The 24,998-nt window shown below is 34.6% G+C and overlaps 1 protein-coding gene across 1 annotated transcript in view; it reads right to left on the bottom strand.

The window, feature by feature from the left end:
• RBL2 (RB transcriptional corepressor like 2) overlaps nt 1-24,998 on the bottom strand; it is a 42,905-nt gene that overhangs the window by 7,215 nt on the left and 10,692 nt on the right. The window contains exons 6-22 of the mRNA XM_025044598.1: nt 23,271-23,399; nt 21,832-21,992; nt 21,675-21,739; nt 20,898-21,084; nt 17,140-17,306; nt 15,042-15,151; nt 14,241-14,344; nt 12,621-12,758; nt 11,422-11,586; nt 10,839-10,950; nt 8,273-8,542; nt 7,808-8,088; nt 7,542-7,718; nt 2,659-2,730; nt 1,867-1,972; nt 1,050-1,255; nt 298-462 (exon numbers count right to left, since the gene is read on the bottom strand). Of these exons, the coding sequence (XP_024900366.1) occupies nt 298-462; nt 1,050-1,255; nt 1,867-1,972; nt 2,659-2,730; nt 7,542-7,718; nt 7,808-8,088; nt 8,273-8,542; nt 10,839-10,950; nt 11,422-11,586; nt 12,621-12,758; nt 14,241-14,344; nt 15,042-15,151; nt 17,140-17,306; nt 20,898-21,084; nt 21,675-21,739; nt 21,832-21,992; nt 23,271-23,399 (2,615 nt within the window). The remainder of the gene's footprint in view (nt 1-297; nt 463-1,049; nt 1,256-1,866; nt 1,973-2,658; nt 2,731-7,541; nt 7,719-7,807; nt 8,089-8,272; nt 8,543-10,838; nt 10,951-11,421; nt 11,587-12,620; nt 12,759-14,240; nt 14,345-15,041; nt 15,152-17,139; nt 17,307-20,897; nt 21,085-21,674; nt 21,740-21,831; nt 21,993-23,270; nt 23,400-24,998) is intronic.

Genomic DNA, 24,998 nt, shown 5'->3' with positions numbered 1-24,998 from the left:
AGCTTTAAAATTTTACAAATAGAATAAAAACCACAAAAGCCCAGATTTATAGTTGAGTGTTAAAAATGCACAACAAATAGGAAAAGGAAGGAACAAAAATAAATCCAAATCCCTTACTCGATTTCCAACCTGAAAGTTCTCCCCCACACCCTCTTCCCTGGGTCTGCTGCATCGGGACTTACTGGCCACTTTTACTCTGGCAGTTCCCAACATTTGTGTGAGTGGCCCGGTTTTCCCATTGACCATTTCTAGCATCGTAAGCGTTTGGGAGTGAAGGCCAAGATATGTTAGGCTCACCTTTGAAGGACTGTTGCTGAAGTAGTAGAAAATCTTTTCTCGAGGAGAAAGCATTGTTTCGTTTTTATGTGGGGAAATATAGACGGGATGATTTTGAGATAGCTGTATTCGGCGAGGAGAGCCTGTTCTTACAAATGGATAGGGAGACAGGGGAGGAGCATCCATCTGTGTAAAAAAAAAAAAAAAAAAATCAGTATTTCTAAGAAAGCTAAACAAAATTTCCAATGAGGCATTTTTAAAAAGTGGTTATTTTTACTGAGTGAAGAGATATAATAAACCAGTAGCTTTATGAATGGTAAACAGTGACAGCAACAATTAAATCTAAAGAAAACATACAAATAGCAAACATGTAATTGTTCACTGTGTGCCAGTCATTGTTTTAAGCATTTTTAATGCAGTATGTCATTTAATTTTCACAACCACCTTATAAACTAGGGAGTACTCTTATCCCCATTTTGTCTAGGAGGAAACAGGCACAAATAACTCAAAAGGTCACCACAGCTGTTAAGTCTTCGACAATTTGAACCCAATTCATTTTCTCAATGCTATACTTTGTAGGGAATCCAAATACCATCTTATTGTTTAATGCTTGTACAACAATAGAAATTATGATGGTTAATCAAATTATTTGTTAGACTTCTTCCGTTTTACTTAAGAGAATTATTTATAAAACTAGAGCAACTCAAACATAAGTGATTCCTCATCCTTCACAAGTAGAAAGAAAGATATGAAGTAATCTCCCTCAAACTTACTATGTTTGCCTGCGAGTACTTCATGGCAAATGTTTTAATTTGTTTTATGTAGATGTTGTTGTAGAACTGAATGAGGTCTCCCCTCTCCTCCTCTTCCATGTCGCTGCTGGCACCTGTGAGACGAGTGGGTGTCGGCGGGGCACTGCCAGGCTGTGGAACGGGCAAGGTGCTGCTTGACCTCATGACAGGACTGGAGTCTCTGCTGGCTGCCATCAGTAGAACAAAGGGTGTTACACAGAAAGGCTGCTAATATAGATTCTTTTTAAAAAGAGAATTCGATAGAATAAAAGCAAACAGCTGCCTGCTCCGCTGTATAATGGCAGCAGATGGCCCTTTATTCTTCATACCAGGCAGCAGAGCACAGGCGAGACATCAAGCACTATCATCACCCCCAGGCCAGAACTGAAGGAAGGGCCTACTGAGTAGTTTGCATTAATAAGTTACACCAACTTTCCTAGGACCTGAGCCCTGTATTAAGTGGTGCAAACGAACAACTGGGGATGGTATTTCCATAGTGTGGTTTCAGTTGACATGCCAGACTTTTCTGGAACTCAGGCCATCAAATTCCTGCCTGAAATCTCTAATTCCCCTGGAGAAAAATGTTACGCACAGTGTGCTTCTAAGCTAGGGGATGGACAAACAACTTTGCCACCAAATTTAGAATTCTGTTTATTGTTCTAACAAATCCTTTGCCAATAAAATAGCTTCATACTTTCTTTAGTAGTAATTTCATTTAGTCATCCTCAGTTTTCTAAGCCTAAAAAATAAGAGAAGCTCCTCATTTTATTTTGTAAGTGTTCGTAAAGAACCCACTTACTTCTGTCTTTGCTTAGTTCTGTTGGAGAATTTTGATGGCTTCTGCTATCACTGCTGCCAGAATTTCTTCTTCTCCTTTTCCCTTTTATCAAAACACTTCTGTATACCTTTAGAGAGATCATGAGAAAGAGACAGAAATTCATATTTATTGAATACATCCTAGACTATGACGCTGACAGGTTATTCTCACAGCAACCCTAATAGTTATCCTCAGGGGAGGTTAATAAATGCAGCCCAAGTCATATATCTATTAAATAACAGATTCAGGATTTATAACAGGGCCTGTTTCAGATTCTAAGTATAGCTTAGAATACTACTCGCTTCAGATTCTAAGTATAGCTTAGAATACTACAGAGCAGTATTAGTACCCAACCATAAAATCAACTCATTCTAAGTACAGAGACTTCATCTACCTACCTCTTTAAGATAGGTGAATAGTATTGTTTTAAAATGTCACTTAATGTTGTCTTGGTTAAACGTACAGTACTGTTTCCTCAACCAGACTGAAAGGTGACATAGAAACCAAATGACTTCCTAATTTACATCTTTCTTGTGACTAACTGAATTAAGGAGTCAAATATTTCACATCATTACCTTCTGGAGAAAAGAAGACTTAAACTAATCAACATGTGAAGTTGTCTGTCAATGATTAAAGGAGGTTAGAGTAAAAACTTCCCTTAAAGTCTTAGTTGTTTAACTTGGTGAAAAGTCTATAGAATTAACAGTGGTTGGTTTTTTGTGTTCATCAAAGACTTTAAGCTTTATTTTCAGCCCTAAGAGAAAATGTAGTTACCTGGCTCCGGGCCTGCGGCTGAGTCCTGTAACAACGCATAATATTCTGGAAGGACCTGTCGTCTTTTGTGACCTGGAAAAGAATAAGAGTATTCTGTGAAGGAAACTACCTTCCAGCAAAATAACGTGTGGAGTTTCATAAACTTGCTCCACAGTGAAACTGGTAAAAATATATATTAAATAGACACTTAATGTCTCTGGAAATGGTCCTAAGTACATACAACAAATGAAGAACTATTCAAGAAAATCTACTAAAGTTCATCAACAGAGGAAGGAAGTGGTATTTTAACCAAGGCCTGGAATAAAAAATACAGTAACACATGAAAAATTCACTGGGATAAAACAGTAGATTTGAACTGACAAAAAATTAGCAAACTTGAGGACAGACTACAATCCAAAGACAGAAGGAAAAGAATAAAGAAATATTAACAGCTTCAGAGAGCTGCTGAACACTATAATACACATAATGGTAGTACCAGAGGAGAGAGAGCAGCAGAAAAAAAGTTCAAAGAAATACAGGCTGAAAGTTTCCCACACTTACTAAACATTAATCTACATCCAGGAACCTCAACAAATTTCTAGTAGGATAAATACAAAGAAATCCATATCCAGACATATATAAAAACGCTGAAAGCGAAAGGGAGAAAATCTTGAAAGCATCAGGAGAAACAACTTTTCACTTTAGAACGCCAATAAAATAACAGCCGACTTCTCATCAGAAACTATGGAGGCAAAAAGGCAGTGGAATAATGTAGTCAAAGTGTCCAAAGTAAACTAAAGAATCCAGTATCCAGCAAAGTTATCTTTCAAAAATTAAGGTAAAATACAATCTCAGATAAACAATTTGATGCTAACAGACCCATCTTATAAAAATACTAAAAGTTCTTTGAACTAAAGGAAGTGATTCCAGACAGTATATCAAATAAACACCAAAAAACAAAGCACTGGTAAAGACAATTATATGACTATAAAGATAGTATAAAATGTATATCTCTCTTCCCTTAACCGATTTAAAACGCAGTTTTATCAAACAGTATGTATATTAATGTATTGTTGGACCTAAAACATACGGAAATGATACATTTGCCAAAACAAAACAAAGAAACATATAAGGAAATGACACCAGATGACAACTTGAAAAAACAGGAACCAATAAAAAGAATTGGAAATACATAAGGTAAATATAACGATAGTATAAAAATGTTCACTCAGCTCTTTTAAAAGTCATAAAATTGTATAAAATAACAGTATTGCTGGATTTATAACATTTACAGATGTACTGTATAATGATACTACCACAAAAAGGATGAAAAAGAAACAGCTATATTGGAGTAACACTTCTGTATCTCACTGGAATTAAGTTAGTATAAATCTGAAGTTGATTTTGAGAACATGTATATGGGAGCTGGTGGAAATGGGGACAGTTCTGGGGATCTAATATACAGCATATTGTGACTAGTTAACAGTAATGTATTATACACTTGAAAGTTAAGGAAGTTAATCTCACTACAAAAAAATAGTTATGTGAGGTCCTGGATGTTAATTAACCTGTGGTAATCACAATGCAATATATACAGCGCAATCATCACATTGTATACTTACATAATTCTGTATATCAATTATATCTCAATAAAGCTGAAGAAAAAGAGGGAGGAAGATAGATATGTATATGGTAAGCCCTAAAGTAACCACTAAGAAAATAAGTTAAAGTGAGTCATTACTGAAATTAAAATATCGCATGAGAAAGTATTACCTAATGCAAATGAAAGCAATAAAGGAAGAAGACAGAACCAAAAAGATGAAGCATATAAAAAATAAGTAAAATGGACATAAATTCAGTTATAACAGTATTAAATGTGAATGGATGTAATAACAATCAAAAGTCAAAAATTGTAAGCCTGGTTAAAAAAAGAGATCCAAGTATCCTATGTCCACAAGACACTTTAGATTAAAAAATACAAACAGGTTTGAAAGAAAAAGATAGACTGCAACCCTCAAAAAGCTCAATGATTTTACAAGTATCCCACTATAAAACAAACTATAAAACAAAAAAGTTATTAAAGAGGGACATTTCATGATGATAAAATGGTCAGTCCATTGGGAAGCTCTAACAGTTATAAGCATACATGTACCTAATAGAGCACCAAAACAAAAGTAAAAACGAAGGGAGAAATGGATAATATTTGGAGAGTTCAATACCCTACTTTCAAAAATGGATACAACTAGTAGAAAATGAAACCAGAAGACTAACAAAACTAACACAATTGGATCTAACAGGCATCTATAGAACACTATACCCACTGGCAACAGAATATACATTCTTCTCAAATGCACATTGAACATTCTCCAGGATAGACCATATGCTAGGCTATAAAACCTTGATAAATATAAAGGAATTGAAATAATACAAAATGTGTTTTTTGACCACAATGGACTGAAACTAGAAATCATGAACAGAAGTTTGGGAAACTCACAAATATGTAGAAATAAAACAACATACCTAGATAACTAATGAATCAGATCAAAAGAGAAATTAGAAAATACTTTGAGAAGAGTGAAAATGAAGCTACAACATACTAAAATTTAGGAGAGGCCGCTAAAGCAGTGCCTCAAGGGAAATTTATAGCTGTTAATGCCTATACTAAAATAGAAAGGTATTAAATCAGTTACCTAACCATCTTAAGAGCAAAAATTAAGCCTAAAGCTAGCAGACAGGGAAATAATAAAGATTAGAACATATATTAATAAATGAAAGCAAAAGCTAGTTCTTTGACAAAATCAACAACACTGGTAAACTTTTAACTAGACTGACCAAGATAAAAAGAAGCCTCAAATTACTAAGACATAATTTGGCAAGAAAAAAGACTATAAGGGAATATTATGCACAACTGTGTTCCAACAAATGACAACCCAGAGGAAATAGCCAATTTCTAGGAATACACAAACTACCAAAGCTGATTCCAGGAAAAAAAAGATGACCTGAATAGACTTATAAGAAAAATTATTCATCAATAAACTACCTGTAGTGAAAAGCACAGGCCCCAATACCTTCACTGCTCAATTCTACCATTTAAGAATACCAATTTTTCACAAACTCTTCCAAAATAAAGAAGAGGAAGGACCTCTTTTCTATGTACTATGAATCCAATATTATCTGGATAACAAAACCAGTCCAAGCCTATTTCTTCTTAAACTACAGACCATTATCTCTTACGAATAGGACAAAATTCCTCAACAAAGTACTAGCAAACACAACCTAGTAACATATACAAAGAATTCTACACCATAACCAAGTGGATCTGACACCAGAAATGCAAGGTTGGTTTAACATATGAAAATCATCAATAATACTCTTAGAAGCAAATGGGTAAATCTTCACAGGCTTGGATTTGGCATTGTATTCTTAGATATGACGCAAAAAGCACAAGCAGCAAAAGAAAAATTGATTTCATCAAAATTAAAAATTTTTATGCTTTAACATGTATCAAGTAAGTGAAAAAATAACACACGAAATGAAAAAATATTTGCAAATCACATACTTGAGAAGGGAGTTGCATCCAGAACATATAACTGCTATAACTCAACAAATAAAAAAGCAAACAATCACTTCAAAAATGGGCCAAGGATTTAAACAGATATTTCTCCAAAGAAGATACACAAATGACCAGTTAGCAAATGAAAAAAAATGCTTGACATGATTAGTCATTAGGGAAATACAAGTCAAAGCCATCGTAAGGTACCAGTTCAATACCCACTGGGATGGCTAAAATTAAAAATAACAAGTTGGCAAGGATGTAAAGAAACTGAACTCTCGTGTACTCCCTGTGGGATGTACTGGTATGGCTGGTGTAAAAAACAATATGGAAATTCCTCAAAAAATTAAACACAATTATTATATGACCCAGCAATTGCACTTTGAGGTACATATAGAAAAGAAAACCCAAAATCTTGAAGAGATTTGTATACTCATATTCATAATAGCATAATTCACAATAGCCAAAATAGAAGCAACCTAAGTGTCCATCAGTGATGAATGGATAAAGAAAATGTGGTATATCTAATTAATGGAATATCATTCAGCCTTTAAAAGGAAGGAAATTATACTACAACATAGATGAATCTTGAGGACATTATACTAACTGAAATAAACCACTCCCCAAAATAACAAATATTGCACAATTCCACTTACGTGAGGCAGCTAGAACAGATTCATAGAGACAAAAAGCAAAATGGTGGTTACCAGGAATTAGAATGGGAATCAGAGAAACTACTTAGTAAGTAGTTTTACTTTGTAAGGATAGATATGTTTTGGAAGTAGAAGTGGTGGGTGTACATTATGAATATACTAAAAAACATTCAATTGTTCATTTAAAAATGGCTAATTTTGTGTTACATGACTTTCACCTCAAATTATTTTAAAAACAAAGTCGGATAATAAAAGTGCTGATGAAAATGTGGAGAAATCACAACCTTCGCTTATTGCTGGTGGAAATGTAAAATGGTGCAGTGACTTTTGAAAACAATCTGTCAGTTCCTCAAATGGTAAACATAGTTACCATATGACCCAGCAACACATGCCTAGATATATACCGAAGAGAAATGAAAACATGCAAAAGCCTGTGCACAAATGCTCATAAACAGGTAAAAATTGGAAATAGTCCATCAACTGATGAATGGATAAACAAAATATTATATTCATACAATGAAGTATGATCTAAAATTGACTACAGTGATAGCTGCATATATCTGTGAATATATTAAAATCTACTAGTTTACATTTTAAATGAGTGAATTATGTAGTATGTGAATTGTAGTTCGATAAAGTAGTTTTAAGTTCTGACAGGAAGTAGCACCTTTTTTCCTTTTATATTCCGAAGTACTCACTTTTGCCATCACATAAATGGCGCACATTAACAGCTGGTCCAGATGTCTGTCCATCATAAGTTCAGGACACTGAATTATGGAGAACTCAAAACAGGTCCAGATTTTTTTCCTTAGTTCATCTGAGATATCCAGTTTAGCACAAAGATCCCGAAGGCGGACACCTGCTAAGTGGTAAACCTAGTAGATAAACAAAAACATTTCAAACTTTGTGTATCTAACACGTATTTCCCAAGTTCATGACCTGTTAAGGGGACATGAAGCATTACCTTTCTAAAGAAAAGTGATAAAGAGCTGGTCTTCCTGGGTCTACCACTGCTGCTGGTTAAAGGCGGGCCCTGTTTTTGCTGTTGTCCACCAGGGGAAACCTGCTGAATGGTCACCTGACCAGGGACTTGCAAGGTTGTTCCTGTGACCGACTGAGAGCTCAAACTCCCAGCCAGGGCTTGAGCACTGAGGGGCTGGATGGAACCAGCAACAGCCTGTGCCTGCCCTCCAACATTGACTTGGACTGGGAAGAACGTTATCCCTCCGTTTTCATTGGCAATGCCTATGGTTTGTCACAAAGAAAAAGCACAAAGAAAATGTTGATAATACGAGGTTGTCCAGGCAGAGGTTTCCAATTTCTCCCCTCCTAACCCCTTGTCTCATATCATCATTCCAGCCAAATCTCAGGTAACCTTCCAATAAATGCCACAGAGAAAGAACTCAGTATCCAACTCTGCCTTCCTTACCTTGTACAGGAATGGTCACAGTTTGTCCATTATTGGCTGTGACAGTGGCTGTTGCCATGGTGACCAAAGTCTGTCCAGGAACTGGTGTGACAGAAACAGCCTCCCCAGACACATTCTGCACAGGGACAGCACTGACTAAGGGCTGTGGGGGAATGCGCCCAGGTGTTCCTCCATCAGGGGGGCTATCATTCTCAACAAACAGCCGTCTTCTGGTACAGCTGGCTGTTGGGGAGCTGTACCTATCATATAATGTGGTTGGAGATGTTATACCTAGGGTCGGAAAAAAAATAGTTTAACTCAAGGAGACTGAGATCTGACTTCCAACCAAGCTATTATGTTCAAAACTAATTAAGAGTTTAGAATACTTGATAATTTTAAAAACAAACAATAATTACAGGAGTCACATCATAGCTACAATTCACCTAATGAAAACTCAACTGAACACTATTATGAGCAAAATGTAAAGAAAGTTTCTCTTTCTCTCACAGTATTCCCTTCAGTACACCTTCTGCTAAATCAAACTAGACTTTGCTCTCTACTATTACAGGGCCTTGATGATTTAGGGGTAATTTAAAGAATTATTCTATTTTTCCATGATATTTTTGACCATACTGAGTTTCTACCTAACAATCATGTAAAATGTGATTTCACTATAAAGCCACAACTTTGATAAGGGAACTTGATATTGCTATGGTACATCTGGGAGCATGTCCTCCTCGTTTTATGGATCTTCATCTTTGTTTTTTTCCACATATAGAAAATTACTAAAACTCAATGTCCTTCAGCAAGAATGGACTTAATATCTTTTGTAGTCAATTAAGCTTAGTTTATTATTTTTTAAAACTTTATTGAAATATAATTCTCATATATTTCACCCATTTAAAGTTGTACGATTCAATGTTTTTTGGTATATCACATCTTTTTTAATTGTGGTAAAATATAGATAATATAATTTGCCTTTTTAACCACTTTTATGTGTACAATTCAGTGGCCTTAATTACATTCACAATGTTGTGCAACAATCATCACTATTTACGAAACTTCTCCAACAGAAACACTATTAACCATTATGGCTTAGTCTATTGTTAAGTATTCACACCAATGTCTGAATTTTTGAGAAGCAAGCATTCTTTTCCCTATTTCATAACTAGCTGTAAAAACTATACATCAGTCGGTGGGTTTTTTAATTTAAAAATATATGTAGGGAGGTCATAAGAAGATTGACAAGTGTAGTCCTGACTAGCTTAACATTTCAATTTCCTCATGATACAAAAGCAAATAAACTTAACCAGCTTTGTATCTGGAACAAAGCTGCAGAGTCAGAGTGCATTACAATCATTATCTTGTATTAAGAGACCTCATGAAAATAGAGAAGTGATAAGTACAAAGAAAATGAAGTTTAAAGTCAAGTCCTAATCCAAAGATTAGGGAAGGAAAAACTACAGAAACAGGACTGAGGAAAACCAGCTGTCAGATTGATGGGTCTAAGTGGATAATATGCAGAAAAATAGTTAAACTATGATGAACCCCCTCCAAACAGGAAGTTTTCATACAGCTCATCCGTATTTACTGAGAATGCACTAACAGAGTGATTCCTAATTTTAAAACTGATCTTTCTTCCATAGCTGGTGCTCACCAGTTACATTAAATTGGTCTAGACCACCCTCAACCCTTCTTCCAAGGGAAGGGAGTTGGGGTAGCCCTCTCCCCTGCATGGAGCTTCTGGGCACCGCCCTGGGTGGGACATAATGGGGCAGCCAAGTGGTCTTATGCCCCACACTCAATACAGACCGAGAAGCCAGGTGATCTGCTCTGTTTAATACGAGTTACAGTAAAGAAAATTTTTGGATGCAAAAACCAAAAAGATCTAAAAACATCCTCCTTAATGACGTCCAAGGATTTAGAACTCTCTGGAATCACTGCTTTTTAAAAAGTAGTTTTATCTCAAGTATGTAAACTTAAACCTTGCATTTGGCAGATGTTATAAAAAGCTGCCTAAAATGTAATTAGATGAATAATAAAACTACCCTTTTCTGTACTTCTTGGGCCAGCACATTAACCAGGGTAGCTCACAGCTCAACTGCCAGTCAAAGCTAACATGCTCAGGCCATGCAGTCCTCTGAACTCACTGGCTTGTCTGTACCTAACTGGATCAAACAGCTTTATCTTTAAGAAGCTTTCTTATTCTACTTTTAAAAGTTAAATTCATCTTTAAAAATTTACAGAAATCACCTGGAATTCTATCACCCAACAATAATCATTCTAAGTAGTTCGGTTTTTCCATTTCAGCCCTTTTGTATACTTATATGTAAACATACACTTAAATAACAAGAATCACATTAATATATATAGTACTCTATCTTTTTTTTTTTAAAGACTCTTGTTATATCATGCATTTTCCTCTTCTTAGTCTTTGAAAGCATGACTTTTAAGTGACCCATGTGACATTATGATGCACAGAATATTGTCTTCTATATATACCCTATTAGCTTCTTTTGTAGTTTTAGATGAAATTTAAATCCAGATAATAGGCCCCCAAATATTTGCCCTAGTATTTTCAACTTACTTCTTCCAAGTCCTCCAGTATCAGCACGGACCTCACTCACCCTCCTGGGAGTCAAAGGGGAGCCAGCAATACAAATTTCATCCGTTCTTTCCAGGCTCTGGGCTGGCATGACCTGTAAAGAATTGTTTACACAGAAAACCATTACTCAAAAATGCATTATAATTTAAAATACCATAATACTCTAAGGTAAAAGAAAACTATCTTGGCTCATCAGTTATTCTATCTATCAGCTGTCTTTTCCACTTTCAGGCTTAAAAAATTCAAAACCTAGTTAAGTCCATATTAAATATGAATCAACCTTACTTATTTGGAGAATTAGAATATCAACCATTCTAAGGTACAGAAACTTGATTAAGAAATCAGAACACTAAATTCATACCCTGTCTCTAAAAACTTAGAGTGATCACGAATTATCTCTGATTCTTGTTTCCTCTCAGATGATCAGGTAATTGTACCATATCAAGCCCAGTTGCCACCCTCCACTCCACACTAAATTTAACTGCTCTCTGTGAAAGAGGGTTATGAACAGACTACATATTGATATACTTTTGTTACAGAAAGCTGTTAATATATTTTCACAAACCTCCTCACATGTGGGAACTCTGTTCTCATTATCTCTGATTCTGTCCCAGAGTGGAGACTCTGGTTTCCATGCCAAATGATCCAGGATCTGTTCTTCAATCTCATTAAGGTGTTTCACCACCTCTCTACAAAGGCCATCTTCTGCTCTAATGAATACTTCTATCACCTGAAACAAAAACACCCTGGGGTTTATTTTTTTACAGAAATGTTTATTTAACGTGTGAAAACAAAATGGGTAAATTTATTTTTTTTACTTATTTATAAATACAAGATAATTTATAAAAAATTACAAGCTTAAAGAATACTACAACTTTGCAGCAGCTGCTCTCCCTTTCACTGTCTTTATAGTTAAACTGCATGTATAAATTTATACAAATCTTTTACATAGTGAGTATTTCAGAAATTTTTAAATGAAAAAACATGCCTTGTCTATTGTGGGTTGAAAACATTACTCTTTAAATTTCATATTTAAAAACTCTAAACATTCTATATGTGTCACTAGAAATATTAGTTTTGACTGCTGTATCTGAATTAAGGTAAATTCACACACTAAATCAATTTTAAGAAACTACCAAATCAACTACCAAATTAATGCCATAACTCTGTGCCTCTATATAATGTGTAAAAGAGAATTATGTTTCTAAAAGACACAATCAATTTTATCTAATTTCCGCAAAATAAAAAAAGGAGATTGGTATATAAGATTAGCTAGTGATATGTTTGCTGGTTTTCTGAAGTCTTATTAGCTCACGAAATGAAAGTATTCTAAAAGCCTTTTATGTAAAGTACACAGCATAGGGGAATATAGTCAATAATATTGTAACAACTATGTATAGTACCAGGCAGGCACTAGATTAACTAGGGGGATCACTTCATAAATTATATAAATGTCTAACCACTATGCTGTACACCTGAAACTAATATAAAATATTGAATGAGAACTGTAATTGAAAAAAAATTTTTTTAAAGCCTTTATAAAATTAAAAAAAGGATCGAATGAAGCTTTTACCCAAAATAGGTCTTTATACTACAGTAAAATAATTTATATAGTTCTTAAGACTCTTTCTCCTCTGCTCCCAAACAGAGTAAAAATTATTACATATGTAATTAAAAACAGAAGAAATGTACTTAGATATTAAAATGAACTATATGGCTAACAACAGGAAATTGATCTCATCAGTATCAGATTTTTAAAAATACCTTATAAAAATGATAAAGTGGCACATCGAATATTTCAGTAATGAATGGAAAATTCCCAGGAGGCTTATAAGAAAAAGTGACGACCTCAAGGCAGCAGGCCAAGAGCGATCTGTGAAATGCATCTTGTTCCAGAATGCCCTATAAAACAAAGTTATTAACATGTAAAACATTAACTTACTCTAATAAGACATCTCATACCCAGTCAAGTTAAATAAAAATACCAAAGAAAGTCTTATTTTCTGAGTTAGTGAGAAGTATGTGCTTATCTCCTTACAACACTTTTCTTAACTTTTTAAGTCAGTTCCTTTTTTAGCAAAAAACATATATCAAAGGAAGATATAAGAACTTTCAGAAAACTCACATATTATAAAATATAGCTAAATAAAAAAGATTACATCCCTAACCAAACTACACATACATCCTGTTGCTTAGATGAGTGATGATGTAAAAAAATGTTACAAAACTGTATTTATAGTTAAAAGGCCACTGGCATAAAGAGATAGCTTGAAGGAAAGCTGGTGACTTGGCTAGATGGTTAAGGACCAAAAGTCAGCATGTTTGTTCAGGGTAACACAATTACAGATGATTTTCATTTACTTTTTCTTGCTTATTATATATCCAAAATTGTACATATTTATTATTTTTGAATTAAAAAATTATGTAGACACCAAAAGCATAGGCAACAATAGGGAAAAACAGATAGATTGGACTTCAATAAAAGCAAAACCTTTTGTGTATCAAAGGATGCTATCGAATGAAGTGAAAAACCAGCCTACGGAATGGGAGAAAAATATTTGCAAATCATATATCTGATAAGGGATGAATATCCAGAACATAAACCAAGAAGAATTAAAAGCAAGGATCCAAAAGATACTCACACGCCAATGTTCATAATAGCATAGTTCATAAGAGCCAAAAGGTGGAAACAACTCAAATGTCCATCAGCAGTTGAATGGATAAACAAAATGTGATATATACATATATATGGTGTGTATGTCTGTGTGTAATATTATTAAGCCTTAAAAAGGAATGAAATTCTGATACATGGATGAACCTTGAAAATATGTTAAGTGAAATAGCCAGACACAAAAGAATATTGTATGATTATATGAGGTATCTAAAATAAGGTATATTCACAGAGATAGAATTAAAGAAGCGGGGGCGGGGGGGGAGGAATAAATATCATTTGTTTAAAAATCAATCTGTATTTCTTAACTAGTAAAATTTAGGAAAAATAATTACCTTAGCCAAGAGGAATGGCTGAATATTTACGTTAAAGTTCTTTCTAGTCAATACTCAATTTATTCTTGCTATATAAGGCTTGAATGAAAACTATGTTATTTAAAAACTCAATTAAGGTTAGGTCTGAATGTTTTAATCCTTGACTACAGAGTTTACTACCCACAGAACCTGTAAGTTATAGTACATGGCCTGCTGCAGTGAGACACTAAGTTGGGGAGTGGAGGTAAAAGCACTCAGAACACAAGTTTCCTTATGTGTCAACCCTATTCCCTCAATGCCATACACTATTTATTCATGAATGGCTTTATTTTGGGGGTGGGTAGGGCTGAAAGAAACCATAGTTTATTGTGCTGATCAATACATTGGTTATTTACTCACAGATAAATCCATGTCTCCCAATCTTTTTTGTTCCTGCTCAATAACAGATTCTAATACTTTATAGTAAAGCATCTCTGCAAAACGAAAATGTTTGCTGGCAATTTCTGCATAAATAATAAAAAACACAAAAATCACACGTGAAGAAAATAAATATTGTAGAAAATGAGGGTCCGTCCCATCCCCTGTCCACAAAATAAAATTTAAAAACCCACACAATACTTCACCTATATGCACTTCCTACAGTTTCAATCATCCCTAAGATTCCTTAATTTATTTCATGGTAACACCCAAATTTTTTAAAACTGTGAAATGAAATATTCACTTACAAACTATGACTGCATCCCATTAAGGTTCACGCTTTTTTTTTTTTGGTAATGTTTGAACAGAGTAGCTCTATGCCAAGAGGTTGGTTCACTATTTCTACTCATACGTGGTTTTAATTCATGACATCAAACAACTCCCTGGACAGGTCTGGGCATGAAACGGCTATGTCTTCTGTTCTGGTTCTTACTATTTTGAAGAGTCACTATATTTCTGTATTTAATATCCAGTCTACAAATGAAAACTAAAGATTTCCCAAACAGAGTACCTGAATTCCAACATAAGATATCAGTTTAAAATTTCTCTCAATGAGAAGGGCCCAGAAATCACTTGGATGACAGAAAAATTGGACATCCATACTCTAGCCTTTGATCTAAAGAAAAGGCATCTTTTCTTCATATTTCCAACTCAGTTCCCCAAAAAGGATTCCATGAAATTAAACTTCAAGATGAGAACAATACAGACAATATTAAGCTTTACCTTTAGCACAGGTACTAAAATCCTCATCTGGCTGGGAATGCTGAGAATATATTTCAAACATTTCTTTCAATCTGTTGGCAATAGCCTGGGTTGGATCTCTAGCACATGTCCTAAAAAAAATTAAAAGAAATTATCTAATCTAAAGGTCTTGCCAAGTTACAAAGTGACAAACTGTTTATAACTCCGTATTTTTACTAACCTGTAAATATAAAATACTTTGAAAAGAAACTATACAATTCCCAAATTAATCCAAAAGATCCCACACTTCCTTAAATCGAAGGTGGCGGTATTACCATTTTGAGTGGCAAAGAAAATTTTTCTTCTTTAAAGCCATACTTTTTACTGCAGTAAGTTTGTCAACCTTAACCAGTGCCTGTTTGATGTCCGTGACTGGCCCCCACCTACTGTACACATCTGCCATTACTGAAGACAGACAAAAAAGCCTTCAAATACTTCTCCAGAGGGCAATTCAATTCCCATTACAACTCCTGGAAGACAACAGAATGAAGGGGCATATAACCTACACTACAGACTCATATAAACTATTACTGGTATTCTATACCTTTTCCTGCAAAACGAGGTTGTGAATCATTGATTTTTTTTTTTTTTTTTTTACTAGAAAGGCAATATATGTTCAATGCTGAAGCAATATATGGATTGTCACCATGTCGGCTTTTGTAACAACTATGTTTTTATCTTGATCATAAACATACATATGCATTATAAAAATGTAGCAAGTTTAGAAAATTATGAAGAAAATAAAAATCAGTTATAATCCTGCTAGAAATAGCTACTGAATATCGTATGAAAGCAGAATTTTGTTATGAACACACATAGGTACCTTTTATACAAAAACAGGACCCTTTGGTTTTACCTAGTATCTACTGGTATTTGAGAACCACTAATGGTATTTAATATTAAAGAAGCTGCTACACCTGTTTAGAGATTGTAAAGAGATCTGGAAGATTTAGAGATTAAACCAGCCTTCTAAAATATGCTTCTGAATTCTAGGTAAACAAGGTCCATTTGAGAAATATGACTTAAGAAGAGGCCAATAGACAGAGCCTGTTGGGTGTTAATCATAATCAAGTTTATGAAAAAAGGAGACTTCATGAAAATGTGAAAGAAAATTAGCCTTTTGTTTAATGAGTCCGGCTACGAGTGAGAAATTACTAATACATGTATACAGGGCCCTTTTATACTACACCACCAGAAATAAAATGGGCTCCTATACAGTTTATGTCATCAAATCATAAACTTTTAGGACTAACTTCCTTTTCAGGCCAATAGTGTTTTATAGGGTTTATAAAAGTTACAGTGGTTTTACTTTGGTTATGAATATAACTGTCTATCTTTTTAAACATGACCCACCCTTCAGAAATTTGCTTAGGTCCAATTCTCTTCATGAAGTCCTGTAACGACCACCATCTTTAGTGATCCCCACTTCCCTGAAATGTTGATAGAACAGTTGGGGACAGATAGTTTGGTGCTTTATTCTACACTGTCTAGTGTTGTTACTGACTCCTGTGCTACATTAAGGAAATCTGAGTGCTATGGACTGAATGTGTTCCCCTGCCCCCAAATGCGCGTTGAAACCTAATCTCCAACGTGATGGTGTCAGGAGGTGGGGTCTTTGGGAGCTGATTAGGTTGAGAGGGTGGAGCCCTCATGAATGAGATTAATGCTCTTATAAAAGAGACCATAGAGAGCTTCTCTGCCTCCTTCGGCCATGTGAAGACACAGCAAAAAGACAGCTGTCTGAACCAGGAAGCAGTCCTCAGGAGACACTGAATCTGCTGACACCTTGATCTTGGACTTCCAGCATCTAGGATTGTGAAAAACTAATTTCTGTTGTTTATAAGTTACGAGTCTATGGTATTCTGTTATAGCAGCCAAACAAACTAAGATACTGAGGAAAAATGATCACCTTCTAGTCACACATCTTATATTGCTATGTCCTCTACAGACTAACAACAGGACTGAGCATATAACTGATATAAAATTATTAATGGGTATAAAGTACTAATAGTGAAAAATTAAAATAGGAAAACTGAAAGTGGTCAACCAATCTTAGCAGGCAAGAAGGGCTCAAACTAACCTTAGAATCTGTTCCAGGTTTTCACTTGGTGCATTCCTGAGGCCTGTTAGCATGGTGTGAAGACGACTCAAGCTATGTGTAGCTGTAGAAACTGGAGTCGCACAAGGGCTATTGTCCTTAATGTACCTTACACCAGTCAGTGGTGTGGAGGTTCTAAGTGCTTTAGACTAAAAGGGAAGGAAAAGGACATTATTTTAGGTCAAAAAGACTTTCAATTACTTTATGTTATCAACAAATTTTAGTAATTCAAATATCACCATTTTTGGAATTTAAACATACATACCACCACTAAAAGCTACCACTATCCAAGCAAAGATGTGTTAAACGGAAATATGTATTTTGGCCAATTAAAAAGTTTTTCTCTTAAAAATTCAATCTTTGAGATAAATCATATGTCCCTATTATACCTCCTCCAAAACTTAAGCTTGAGGCAAAAATAAGCATTAAAAAATTAATGTCATTGCAAAACAAATTCACAGCTCCCACTACTGCTATTTTTGTAAATACTCAAAGATTGACAAAGCTGTGAAATAAACCTGGCCCAAATGAAGTCCATGATTTAACAAAAGCCCACCTAAGTCATCAAATTTTCCCCTAGGGAGAGAGGATAAAACAAACATTCTTAGATGCAGAATACAACCTGATGCATAATAACGTTCTACAATAACGTTAACGCATAATAACGTTAACGCATAATAACGTTCTAGAATCTATCAGTTTTCACCCTAAAGTAGACAAATTTTCAGATAAATGTTTAAGTCAATATTCTTGAATATAAACATGAAAAAGATATGATTTAATGTCAAAGAATTTCAGTATGAATACATATGATAACATCTTTTCTAATTTTTCCAACAAACTTAAAGGTTAAGATAGCTTGAGTTTTTTCATATTAAAGATAAACTATATTTCCCTATGTATTAAAGGTACTATTCTAGAGATGTAAAAAAATCTGGTAAAATTTCCACCTGGCAACAGAACTATTCAAGTTTATGAGATAGAGAAGCACAGAAATTAACCATGCAGAGATAAATCTATGTGCTCTCTCTGTGACAGGAGAGTCAGGACTTCCACTTAGTTTCAAAGAGATTAAGTCTGTATTATTTTTAGATCAATAAAATAATCTGAGTAGATTAACTACATTCAGAAGGTTGCTCCCTGCCTGAGACAGCTTTTCTGGAAGCCAGCATCTTCCCTATATTTGAAGTTGCCTTGCTGGGAGGGAAAAACATCTTGTACAAGACAAGCAACAGCAGCAAGCAGCATCTTACCACATTGCCTGCAGGTAGCAGTGGTTCCACAAAGGAAACGAGGTAGGTATGATGACCACAAAACAGCCTCCTGCCCACAATTCTCAAAGTCAGCACTGGCTTCTTGGTAGCATTATTTAAGTTCTTAGCTTAAAGCTTCCTATGAATTCTGATCAAAAGAGTCTTTCTCTAACTCAAGAATAAATATTAAGTTGATATTTTAAAGATATTAAAACTTTCCTCTCCACGTAAAGACTCAAATTTTAGAGTGCCCCAGAGCTCTGTCCTTAGGCCTCTTTTATTCTCTAACAACCCATGCCGCTGGGTAATCGAAGCCATCTGTATCCTGACGAATCAAGAATATATACATACACATAGCCCCAACCTCTGCCATGACCTTCAGTCTTGTATATCTACACTGCCTACTCAACTTCTCAACTAAGATGCCTAAAAGACATCTCAAATTTAACATGCTAATAACCTTAACTCTTGATTTCTTCTCCCAGACTTGCTCTTCCCCCTTAATAAATGTTAGTAGTAAATATTCATGAAATGTCTACCCTGTGCCAAGCACTTGAATACAGGTCTGGTCACTGCTCTCATGAAGCATGTGTTCTAATGCAGGGAGACAGATAATAAATAATTCTTTGTATGTATGTATCTATTTATCCATCCATTTGTCCATCTGTCTGTCCTTCAGACAAACAGTTCCTTCTTTCTACTAACCTAATCTACTGCCAGACAGTGATAAATACTAAGAGAAACAATAATCAAAGAGTAAGGGAAAAAGGAACTCCTGAGGGTTGGGGAGGATGTTGGTGGTTATTATTTTATATACTAGTCAGGTTATCGGAGACCTGCATGAAATGAAGAAGCAAACAAACCACATGAATATCGCAAAGAAACGTGTTTTAGGCAGAGGAAATAGCATGGGCAAAGCCTTTGAGTTGGGGTATGCTTGGCAGATCTGAAGAATGAAAAAGAAGGCTAATTGTGGCAAGAATGGAAGAGGGTGAGAAGGAAATGGTAGGAGATAAACTCAGAGAGGTAGCCGGGCTAGGTCACTGAAGACCTTATTGGCATTTCTAAAAACTGTAGCTTTTATACCATTTACCCAACTGAAGTCATCACTGTTTTCTTTCTGTCACACCTGAGACCCAAACCAAATTCCTTTGAGTGCTATCGCCAAAATACAGCCCAAATACAACCATTTCTCTGATCCAAGCACCATGGACTATCACCAGAATTACTGCAACAGCCTCTTAATTCTCTACTTCTACCCTTGCCCACATCCCACCCTCCCAACAAGACCTTTAAACACGTAAATCAGATTATGTCAGTCACTGTTCTCCATAACACCTTCCTAATGCTTTCTTCTCAGAGCAAAAGCAGCAGTCTTTACCATGGCTTCTAAAGCCCTATATGGTCTGCCTGACCCTTCTGTCCCCGCCTCAACACATCCTAATCACTCTTGCCCTCATTCCATTCCTGCCACACTGGCATTCTCACTGTTCCTCCAAATAGCCAATCGCATTCCTCCTACCTCATGGCTTTGCACTTGCTGTGCTCTTGGCTACAAATACATTTCACAGCTGATCTCATGACTTGCTTCCTCACTTCAGGTCTCTGTTAATATTACCTCCTCAGAGACGCCTTTCTCCAATCGCCCTATCTACAATAGCCCAAGGCCCACCCATTCTGCCTTCTCCCCAGTACTTTGTACTACCACTCTATTTATTTTTCTCACATATCATCATCTGACATACTCTGTATTTACCTTTTTGGGTTATCTACTGTCCACCTCCCCACACTAGAATATAAAACAGGATATTCTTGGTTTTGTTCACTGATGTATCCCCAGTGAACAGGACACAATCTGGCATATAGAATACCTTTAGAATATTTGTTGAATAAATAAGCAAACCAATCTTAATTCTGGTTTTATAGGTGAGCTATTCCTTGAAATCATCCACACTGCCCTTGGAGGCACATGTCAGAAGTATATTTTCTGCAAACACCACGCACGTAAGGGAAACTCTTAGTCTCCATCATTCTAAGTGTTTGTATAAAATAAGACCACATGATACCGAAACTCAGTTCAAAAGAATTTTCTTAAAGACTGAAGATTATCAGTTTCCCTAGTTTCTTATATAAAGGCACAAATTTAGGTCAATCAACATTTTCTAAGTGCCTACTGTGTTCAGTATGTAAAGGCTATATATTACTGGCCCATACTTTCAAAACTAACAATTATCAGCATGAAACATTCATTTAAATTTATATTAAATTCTCTTTTCTCAGGTCTAACCAAAAACTTTGAAAGTAGATGTTAACGAAAATTAAATCAGCAAATAAAAATCGAGATAACATTTTCAATTATGATAAGTAATGACGGGAATTATCTTTTTCACACTGGTAGCAACTGAAACACACACACACAATCGCCAACATAAAACAGAACCTCCGGCATGTCTGCTCCTGCACTTCTACTCTTCTGGCTGAGCTCACCTTGTCAAAGTGCTGCTGCAAGATGTTTTTCATCTGCACCCTTTCAGCAGTCTCTGCTCCTGAACCCGAGTTCAGACACCTTGAGAGAATCCCTGTTTCCTCTTCAGCATCCTCTCCAAGAAATATCCGTTCATCTAAATTCCCAACAGATAAAACATACTCCTCATAGGCCTTATTGATGGCTTTACTATAGGGGGAAAAAAATGCAAAATGTATACTCACAGAACTGCTATTTCAGTTAATGTTTCAGTCTACTTAATTATTTCTTTTTTTTTTTTATTTACTAAAAGTTCTAATAATTTTGTTGTGAAAGTTAAATTTTAGTGAGTCACTGTTAATTATAAAAACTGAGAGTATCTACACTATGCTGGTCCACCGTGCAGTACGTATGTTTTGCTGACAGGGTGGGTACACTGTACCGATCTGCCTGGAAAGTGCAGCTTCTGGTGAGAAGCTTAATTCTCTTTCTAGCTGCTCTAGGCAACTCTGAAGACCTCCGGACTTCCACATCATTTCTCACCTCTATAGATCCAAAAGAATTTATTTTAAAAAGTATGATCCAAAAGCTTAACTATTAAAGCTTTCAAGAACAGCAATACGATTTCTAATAAATTTAAAGTAAACCTAATAGTTGATAGAATTTTTTATTGCTTCCCTGTATTTTCCCATAAAACATTCTCAATTTCTAAGGTACAGACAATTAAAACACTAAACTCTGAGATTTTTCTAAGCACACAATTTTAAATATTAAAACAGTTTTATAATAGAAGTACTCACAAACTCTCTCCAAAGTTTCCAGGCTCTAAAAACCCAGTAAGATTTTCTTCTTTTCCCTTAAGGAGCTATGATGAAAGAAAAGATCCTTAAGTCATCATATTAAATCAAATCTTTACCCAGAAAATATTTCCACATTACTTCTTTACTACTTACAAACCTTTTTTTCATAAAGTTTCCTAATATAGGGTTTCCAGAAATGTTCCTTTATTCCTTTTGCTTCCAAAACTAGGCCATCATGTAAGGAACAGAGTTTCTCAATGACACAAGGTGGGTCAGAGGAAGGTTTAGAATCCTTAGCATGAAAATCTTCAGATAGGCCTATGATGTACAGAATCACAGAGATGTCAGGTAGTATTCAATAAACCAAACTGTAATAAACTAAAATCTAAATAATAGACTACTCAGCATATCAGTATATGAATATATGCTGGGAAATCATGTATAAGGGCCTAATTTGACTCTATTTAAATGTACCTCAAAAATAGCAAATAGAGGTAAAGTGTATCACTGCTCAAAAGATTCCAGTTACTCTATCTATCTGGAGATGGTTTAAAAAAACCTAAAAAAATTAATTTAGTATACTGCTGTAAGATCTAAAAAAAATCTATAACTTTGCAAATAAGCCTTACATTCAAATAAAAAATACCACTTTAAAAAAATTACTGTTCAAAGTATGTATTGTTTATATGCTTTCATTAAATTATATGTGTTTATCATATTAATTTACAGCAAATCTTTGCCCTAGGCTCAGTAGGGGAAAAAAATTAAAAGAAAAAAAAAGAATAATAAGGAGGAGAAAAATGAAGGGAAGCAGCCATATAGAAATATAAAAGAGAACTAAGAAGGAAATGAGAGAAAAGACCATTCAATTTACCAAACCAGGAGCAAGTGAAGTAATTAACTCCACTAACCTTAAAAATCTACTCTGAGAGTCAGACGAGCTGAAATTCTAATTGTAACCTACACCCCAAAACTGACAATCACTCAGAATCCTACCATGGTATTATTCAAATAGCAGCAACGTTATATACTTTATTTATAACCTGTAAATAATTTTTAATATTTGCTTTGTACATCATAATTTGGTCTCTTACTATATATCACTCATAGAAATTACATAAAGTCTATTTAATCCATTGCCAAAATTATTTCCATACACATTTTAGTTTAAGAGCTTAAAATATATTTTCCATATTTTAGAACCGTAACGACTCCTCCGTAAAAAAAAATTGAAATGAAGATCCTTTTAATAAATCTGTTCTGACCTCCTACAGTGTGTTAGGCATTAAGCTGGCCAATGTAGAAAAATATCATCAGCTGTAATGCCATCTTTGCTACCCTGGATTTCTAAATTCCTTCTTGTTGAGTATATATTTCAGAAACTTCTACAGTGGTCATCTAAAACTTCAAACTTTGTGATATTTGCAATAGCTTGACTCCTACTAGTTTTAAGTGCCATGGAAAGCCATAATGATGGAGCTTTTCAAAGCACTTACGTTCTCTGATGCTAGGAAACCTATACTATGTATAAAACTCCCAAGAGTAAACATAATGTAGAAATGTGAGTTGTTCAAATTCTTTGATTTATAAACTTACCTTTAAAATTAGGGTTTACAAGTTCTTTACGATTGGAACACTGAAGGGCATTTCCATAAACTAAGTCCAAAGCACACAGCAGAAGATGATAAGAATTGACCAAATCATCACTAATCATGGGGAAATTACCTACAGGATTATAGACAATTATAGAGTTAAATATGCATCAATTTTACAATATTTTAAAAATAATATCTTGCTTTAATTAAAATGATATACAACAATGTGCAAAGCTGACTCAAGAGTTACATAAAATGTTTTGGTAAATTTACATTTTGAAATATTCTTATAGTTTAATAAATTTCTCAGAGTTTAAAGAAAACTAATACTTTACTAAAAATGCTATCTGTCCACTCAGTATTCATTAAATAAGCATTTATTAAATGCCTAGAAGCCAACCAAAATTTTATTATCATTGGTTTCTCCTTTAAAAATTCTAAAAACAACTTCATAATTTATATCAAATTGTAAGAAACTTTATATGAAAATATTTGTCAAGGAAATTAGTAGAAATACTTATATAAAAACAGCTGAAAAAATTATTCAGTTTTTCATGTCGGTACTTTAAAAAGACCAGAACCTATAATTAGACTCCTGACAGTAACATTTTAAATAACTTTTCCACATACAAATACAAGCTCATACAAATAAATGCAATAGGAACAAAATTGAAGACATTTAAGTTCTAGAGTTAGTATCCCAAGAATAATTGTTGATGCTTCGTAACAAAGAAACATGAAACTGAAACTTAAACGTATAAAAACATGTCATTTCTGCAGTGCTGTTATAAATCTAACACTAAAATCAATTTTTACAGGCAGTTAGTTTTATTGTTCTTAGAAATTAAGAAATATTTCTAGATTTTTTATAACTTCGAGCATATCCCTTTTGTCATTAAACAGTGCATTTATATGCTTCATACTGACTTTGCAGTCTTATAACATCAGATGAATTCAACTTAAATGGCTAACATATATCCAAAAGAATTATTTCTAAACCTCGACATTTTCACATTTAATGCCTACTCAAACAGTCACACTGTTTCAGGCTTTTTTCTCTCCTTTCGGCCAAAGAAAGTTACCACTTACCTCAGCATATCAGGATAAGTAATTCTTTTTTTGTATAGGTGGAAACATTCAATAAGTCAACTTAAATGAATTAAAGAGAAAAAATATTTTTCTGTTGCCAGAAAGGCAAATGATAATTAACAGGTTAAATCTGGCACGGATATAAACAAACTTGCTTGGTTCTACTATAAAGATGTTTAGTATAAAAACATTCTCGTCCCTCAAGTGTAAAATAGGAAGTACACCAGAGGGTTTCAGGCTACAAAGCCCATCACACTGACAAGCCTAAACTTGTCACTGGTGTGTACTTGCCATAGAAGGAAAAAAACCTGCAGTACTGTAACATCTAACAAAAAGCTGAAATGCCCCTAAAACTTAGAATCTAATTTAAATTAAACTCCAGGACTGTCCCAACATAGCTTAGAAATAAATCTCACTTTGTGAGATATTTCATTTTTCAATCAACAAAGATAACCTGTTTAACTTCCAAAGTTAGCTTATTTATCAGGAAAGAGAGTGGGATCTCAAACAAAACAGGGAGTGGCACCTATTGGTCTTCAGGCCACGAAGCCCCTCATGAGGACAAGCCCAAACTTGTCACTGGTATGTATTTGCCATAGGAAGTCAACAAATAAACAAAAAAATGATAAATTTCATAAAA

Source organism: Pteropus alecto, unplaced genomic scaffold (genome assembly GCF_000325575.1).
Source record: "Pteropus alecto unplaced genomic scaffold, ASM32557v1 scaffold123, whole genome shotgun sequence".
Lineage (NCBI taxonomy): Eukaryota > Metazoa > Chordata > Mammalia > Chiroptera > Pteropodidae > Pteropus > Pteropus alecto.
The sequence above is the reverse complement of the archived record's forward strand: the minus strand, read 5'-3'. Positions and strand labels throughout refer to the sequence as shown.